The sequence below is a fragment of the Homarus americanus genome, unplaced genomic scaffold (assembly GCF_018991925.1).
Source record: "Homarus americanus isolate GMGI-L3 unplaced genomic scaffold, GMGI_Hamer_2.0 scaffold26351, whole genome shotgun sequence".
NCBI lineage: Eukaryota > Metazoa > Arthropoda > Malacostraca > Decapoda > Nephropidae > Homarus > Homarus americanus.
The window spans coordinates 6,424,643-6,431,992 of record NW_024724368.1 but is presented as its reverse complement, the minus strand read 5'-3'; the positions used below and the strand labels follow the sequence as shown (position 1 = coordinate 6,431,992).

Sequence of the window (7,350 nt, the reverse complement as noted above, 5' to 3'; positions counted from 1 at the left end):
CTCTCTCTCTCTGTCTTCATAACTCACTCTTCTCCACATTTTGTCTCGATATTTTTTTCTTAATAGGACAGGAAGGAGCCGGGGAGGAAACACTGACAAAACTCCCACCTGACATAATTCCCACCCGACATTATTCTCACTCTGACACATAATTCCCACTCGACATAATTCCCACTCGACATAAATCCAACCTGACATAATTCCCACCGGACATAAATCCAACCTGGACATAATTCCCACCCGGACATAATTTCCATCGGTTGTAAAGTCTGAGGTATGACGGTATAAGGTGTCAGGTGTGAGGTGTTAGGTGTTAGGGTGTCAGGTGTAAAGTATGAGGTCAGGTAAGGTATGAGGTGTCAGGCAAGGTATGGAGGTGTCAGGTGCAAGGTATGAGGGATCAGGTGGAAGGTATGAGGTGTCAGGTGCAAGGTAAGGAGGTGTCAGGTGCAAGGTATGAGGTGTCAGGTGTAAGGTATGAGGTGTCAGGTATAAGTATGAGGTGTCAGGTGTAAAGCATGAGGTGTCAGGTGCAAGGTATGAGGTGTCAGGTGCAAGGTATGAGGTGTCAGGTGTAAGGTATGAGGTGTCAGGTATAAGGTAAGGTGTCAGGCAAGGTAAGGAGGTGTCAGGCGCAAGGTATGAGGTGTCAGGTGCAAGGTATGAGGTGTCAGGTGCAAGGTATGAGGTTTCAGGTGCAAGATATAGGGTGTCAGGTGCAAGCAAGGTATGAGGGATCAGGTGCAGGGTATGAGGGATCAGGTGCAAGGTATGAGTGTCATGTGCAGAGTATGAGGTGTCAGGTGTCAGGTGCAAGGTATGAGGTGTCAGGTGCAAGGTATGAGGTGTCAGGTGTCAGGTGCAAGGTATGAGGTGTCAGGTGCAAGGTATGAGGTATCAGGTATAAGGTATGAGGGATCGTCAGCTCCCACAACAAGCCTTTATTGCCTCTGTGAAATTAATACGGCCTTGGAGACGTGGTGGGAGGAGGAGAGGAAGGGATAGTGGAGGAGGAAGGGGATAGATGGAGGAAGGGAAGGGGTAAAGGGAGAGGAGGAGGAAGGGGATAGAGGAGGAGGGAAAACAATGCTATAGTCGACATGTCACTAAAGAAGATAATCCCACACAAAGACAATGCCAATATGACCTTTGTATGATGGCCAAAATATCCACGACTTTTGATCTGCCATTCTGAAAAGCTGGAGGGCATGACAAGGCTGTAACTGACATACCGATAAGCTCGACCATCTCATATGAAAGCTAAAGGAAATTAACTTTTATGAAGAGATGACCCAATTTAGTTATGATAGTCTTAGTGTAATATAGCCGCCATTTTGTTCCACCTTTGTCATTACGGGAGGTGAGGAATGAACGACCCTTTGAAAATTAATCTTTATATCGTAAATAAGGTGAACTACTTAAGTGAAAGAAAAATCTGCACTAAGCCAGACGAACATTCGCCCGTGATTTGCCTGCATTGCGGCTCTTGTTATAGCTAACCAAACCAAATAAACCTAACCGAATTTACCCTAACTAATCTAACTGTAACCTAACTTAACACATCTTAACCTAATCAAATCTAATCTAAACAACCTTAACCTAATCTAATTAAAACTAACCTAACCTAACCTAACACAAATAGCAAGACCAAATTGGCGTCACATTACCCTAACTACGATCGTTGTCTAATCACAAACCAGAAAATTAAATATATAACTTGAAATACCTTTTAGAATCCACAAAATGACCCACATTTCCCCAGAAGGCTATAAAAATCCACAAAAACTCCCCAAATATCCCCAAAATACTATAAAAAATCCACAAATTTCCCAAAAATACTATAAAAAGTCCCCAAATTCCCCCCAAATACTAAAAAAAAAAAAAATTTACCCCAAACACCATAAAAAAAAGAACCCCCAGATATCAAGTTTTAACACCACCGTCTTTCCCCTTCTTCAGGTATAAGATCTAGTAATAACATTCACATCAGGTACATACCGTGACAGTGGCCATTACTCTTACAGGAGTTAATGTTAGTAGGGGGTACAGAGCCGAGGCGCTGGTGGGAAGCACAGGAACAACACCAACACCAGCAGCAGTAACAGCAGAATTCACCAGATTTGGTCCATACGTCTCGACAACAACTGATGGAGTAGCGGCCGTAGATGATAGGGTTGACGACGGAGTTACTCACGCCTATAATGAACAGGATATCTTGGAGGTGTTTGTTCATACTGTAGAAGGTCTTGGGGTCGATGAAGTTCCTGAAGAAGAGAGAGAGAGAGAAGGGAAGTGATGTTTGTTGTAGACGCTGTAGAAGGTGATAGGTTTATACGTTCTCTGTAGACGCTGTAGAAGGTGATAGGTTTATACGTTCTCTGTAGACGCTGTAGAAGGTGTAATGTTAGAGAATGGTCTTTAATGGATAATGTCTTGAGGTGGTTGAAAAGGTGACGTTTAGTAACACACACACACACACACACACACACACACACACACACACACACACACACACGCTGCATCTCTCTCGCTCTCTCTCTCTTTCATTATTTCCATGTCCCTAAACAAACACAAACAGATAAAAAAAAAAAAATAAACAGAATCACATGGACACAAACCAACAAGAAAACAAACAAGAAAACAGAAACAAAACAAATACATTAAAACAGACAAACGAAACAAAACGATAAAAGGACAAACTCAAACACGAAAACATACAAACACGAACAAACAAATAAATAAACAAACAAACCTGGAAAACTAACACAAACAAACAAACACTCAGGTAGAACGTGAGTGTGAGGAAGATATCTTCACTGGTTGTTGAACGCGTGATGGGTTAATGATTTGTCTCTCTCTCTCTCTCTCTCTCTCTCTCTCTCTCTCTCTCTCTCTCTCTCTCTCTCTCTCTCTCTCTCTCTCTCTCTCTCTCTCTCCCCCAAAGCGCAATGAGAGCACTATTCAGACAAACTACACCTCCACATGTTGACAAACAGATTATCTTTAAGGGAGGGTAATCCACGGTGTAATGGTCTGAGAAAGGGGGAGTGGGGGGGAGGAGGAGGTTGATGCTGAGTGAGGGAGAGTGCTGAGGGAAGGGAGGGAAGAGTGGTAATGAAGGGAGGGAGAGGGAAGGAGGTTGATAGGTGGGGAGGAGAGAGAGAAAGGGGAGGAATGAGAGAGAAGGGGGAGGAGGCAGGGAGTGAGCGAGATAAATAAGGAGAGAGAGAGAGAGAGAGTACGTACCAGAGTGTAGCAGGCGTAGGGCGTCAACAGATGAAGGCCATGACGATGATAAACGTCATTCTTAGCGTCCTGGTCCTGGCTCTCTCGATGTTGGACATGTTGCTGCGTCGGAGCTGTAGTCGACCGTGGTAGCGCTCCTCCCTCGTGTAGTCGTCTGAGGTGACCAAACACACACAGACACGGGTTATTACAGATTGTCTCAGGTAACTCAGTACAGGTATTTTGTCTCAGGTAACTCAGTACAGGTATTTTATCTCAGGTAACTTAGTACAGTGTTGTCTCAGGTAGGGACAGGTACTAATCACTTAATAAACTTAATGAGTACAAGGTAAGAAGCTAATAAACAGGAACAAAAAATATACACGAACACACCTTTGAAACACAGGTCAATTAACATGTTATCTGACAGGTAACTCACACCACACGTAAACTTAGTCAGTTAGCGTCAGGTGAGTACAGAATTAATTTTAGCCTCAGGGGACCTAACCTAACCTAACCTAACCTAACATCTCATCTCACCTCACCTCACCTCACCTCACCGAGCATCAAGAATTTTGTCGAGGCAGCAACGCGAAAAAAAAATAATTTGATTAACTTGGGGGAGGGTGACTTTTCAACCGGAAGATAACAATATAAAGCCTGTGTTATTAGTTACTTGTGGACCTAGGAGCCTATACTGGAGCCTAGGGCCTTTATACTGGAGCCTAGGAGCCTTTATACTGGAGCCTAGGAGCCTTTATACTGGAGCCTAGGGCCTTTGCTCATGGAACCTAGGAGCTATACTGGACCAAGGGCCTTTATACTGGACCTGGGACCTTTATGCTGGGCCTGGGGCCTTTATGCTGGACCTGGGGCCAGCTTTACTGGAGCCTGGGGCCTTTATAGTAGACCCTGGGGCCTTTATGCTGGAGCCTAGGGCCTTTATAATGGAGCCTAGGACCTTTATGCACAGACCTAAGAGCCTTTATAATGGACCTAGGGCCTTTATAGAGCCTGGGAGCCTTTATAATGGACCTAGGAGCCTTTATAATGGACCTAGGAGCCTTTATATGCTGGAGCCTAAGTCTTTATAATGAAGCCTAGGAGCCTTTATGCTAGACCTAGGGACCTTTATGCTGGAGCCTGGGGCCTTTATAAGATCTAGGAGCCTTTATGCTGCTGAGCCTAGGGCCTTTATAATGGAGCCTAGAGTCTTTATAATGAAATAGGACGCTTTATGCTGGGCCTTGGACCTGGGAGCCATAATGGAGCCTAGAGACCTTTATAATGGAGCCTAGGAGCTCATAATGGAGCCTAGGAGCCTTTATACTGGAGCCTAGAGCCTTTATACAGGAGCCTTTATAATGGAGCCTAGGGAGCATGCTGGACCTAGGGCCTTTATACTGGAGCCTGGGGCTTTATAATGGAGCCTGGAGCCTTTATGGGCTGGGCCTTTATAATGAGCCTAGAAGCCTTTATAATGGAGCCTAGGACCTTTATCTACTGGAGCCTAGGGCCTTTATGCTGGACTGGGAGCCTTTATAATGGAGCCTAGGGCCTTTATACTGGTGCCTAGGAGCCTTTATAATGAAGCCTAGGGCCTTTATAATGAAGCCTGGGGCACACATGCTGGAGCCTAGGGCCTTTATACTGGGCCTAGGGCCTTTATAGTGACCAGGAGCCTTTATGCTGGAGCCTAGGGCCTTTATAATGAAGCTGGGAGCAGCAGGAGCCTTTACTCTACAATAGTCAGGTCTGGAGCACCGTGTTTGGGTATGGGTTTCTGGGCTCCTTGTTCCTGATGGGGTTTCGTGGGGGGAGGCGTTAGGTGAGGTGTGTGGGGGGTGTGGAGTGAGTGTGTGGGGGAGAGTGTTAGGTGAGTGTGTGGAGGAGGGAGGTGTAGGTGAGTGTGTGGGGGAGGGGTGTTAGGTGAGTGTGTGGGGAGGGTGTTAGGGTGGGTGTGTGGGGGAGAGGGTGTTAGGTGAGTGTGGGGGGGAGGGGTGTTAGGTGAGTGTGTGGGGGGTAGAGAAAAGGGAAAATAGACAAACATATTGACAGGTTGACAAATAGACAGACTCCAGACATATTGACAGAAAGACAGATAGAGAAGGAGAGATTAACAGGTCGATAACGCAGTTGGGTTCACGTCAGTTATATAAAGAGAAGAGTGAGAGAGAGAGAGAGAGAGAGTTTATGTGAGGGAGAAAGAATAAAGAGAAAGTGTGTGTTTGTATGTAAGATAGATAGATAGATAAGAAAGAGAGCGAGAGATAAAGATTGAGAGAGAAAAACTATATCAAAGACCCTTATCTGTTAATTCTATTTTCCCACTTTTCCCAAGAGAGGGACAAAGTGTCCTTCTTTCTTTCTTTAACTTTTTCCCTCACCGGTGTTATTATTTCCCTCCTCTGTCTCTATATGTACTCCTGTTTGTTTTTAATTTTACCTTTATATATAGTATTATTTATTTTGTTCCACTTCTATTTAATATCTTGAGTTTTTTCCCTACGCTTTCATACTATTTTCCCACCTTTGTTATACCCTTCCGTCTCTGAACTAATAAATTCCCTCTAAGAATAATATTTTTCCCCTTATTCCAACTCCCGTCTTAAGTTTTTTTTCCCTTAATACTATTTTTCCTTCGCTTTCAATATCTACTATTTAGACTATTTTCCTCCTCCTTGGCAATACTTTTTTTCCCAACTTGAATCAGAGTTTAGGAAAATAATCTTGAAAAATATCTTTAATCTCTTTCGTCTCCTCTCGTACGTCAAACTCTCTACTCGTGAAGACATTATCTCATTACGTGAATATACTTCCGTCTTGTGTAGTGACGAGAGCAAGGAGAATAGAATGAGAGAGAGAGAGAGAGAGAGAGAGAGAGAGAGAGAGAGAGGTGTATGTGTGTGTATGAGAGAGTGTGTGTTTGTCTGTCTGTCTATCTGTCTGTCTGTCTGTCTCCGTCTATACACTACTAAACAAACCCAATAGATTCTCTACACACACACACACACACAAAAGAGATGCAGAATATCGTATACATCATCTGGCCGCTGTTGTTGGCATTAAAGAATCCGAAGGTGACACATTGGTAGAATTCTGGGTAGTCGGGGTGTGGCTGCACGTTGAAGATGACGCTCTGTATGGGAGAGAGAGAGTGAGTGAGGGTGTGAGGGATGGGGGGTGAGGGAGGGTGTGAGGGGAGGTGTGAGGATGGAGGTGAGGGTGTGTGGGTGTGTGTGAGAGGAGGGAAGGAGTGAGGGTGTGAGGATGGGGGGGTGGGTGAGGGTGTGAGAGAGGGAGGGAGGGTGTGAGGGATGGAGGTGTATGGGTGTGTGAGAGGGAGGGAAGGAGGGAGGTGTGTGGGTGTGTGAGAGGGAGGGAAGGAGGGAGGGTGTGTGAGAGGAAGGGAGGGAGTTTGGATAGTCGGGGTGTGGCTGCACGTTGAAGATGACGCTCTGTAGGGAGAGATTGACTGAGGGAGGGAAGGGAGAGAGAGAAAGGGAGAGAGGTTCAGAGAGAATTTTAGAGGTAAGGAGAAAGAGACAGAGAGAGAAAGCCAGAGAGAATGAGAAGGAAAGAAAGATTTTAAGAAAGGATAGAGAAAGAGAGAGAGATGGAAAGAGTAACTAAGGCTAAGTAAATAAATTGTTCTATTAAAGCCATCATAAATCCGCTACTCTAATATAAACAATAACAACACAACTATAACAACACAACTACAACAACACAATTACAACAACACAACTACAGCAACACAACTATAACAACCACAACAAAATCTTATCCATTAATTAACTGCAAATCCTTTTCAAATGACAAAGATTTTTTTTTATCCTTTAGAAAATTAATTATTCTTCGTATCAACTCGTTAACAAAACTCTCTCGCTCTCTCTCTCTATATATACTGCCTACGACATAACCTCATTTCTCATATTTCTCATTTTTTTCGTCACAATTCTCATTTCCCTCCTCTCATTTCTCAATTCCTTCTTAATTTTATTTTTCAGTCTCAATTCTCATATAATTTCTCATTTCTTCGTCTCATTTCTCATTTTTCTTCGTCTCATTTCTCATTTTTCTTCGTCTCAATTCTCATTTCCTTCGTTTCATTTCTCATTTATT

General features: G+C 44.0%; 1 protein-coding gene across 1 annotated transcript in view; it reads right to left on the bottom strand.

Annotated features, from left to right (window-relative positions):
- Positions 1-1,981: 1,981 nt before the first annotated feature.
- LOC121864281 (gonadotropin-releasing hormone II receptor-like) overlaps positions 1,982-7,350 on the bottom strand; it is a 21,984-nt gene continuing 16,615 nt past the window's right edge. The window contains 4 exon segments of the mRNA XM_042363368.1: positions 1,982-2,264; positions 3,247-3,400; positions 4,730-4,965; positions 6,240-6,364. Coding sequence (XP_042219302.1) covers positions 1,982-2,264; positions 3,247-3,400; positions 4,730-4,965; positions 6,240-6,364 — 798 coding nt within the window.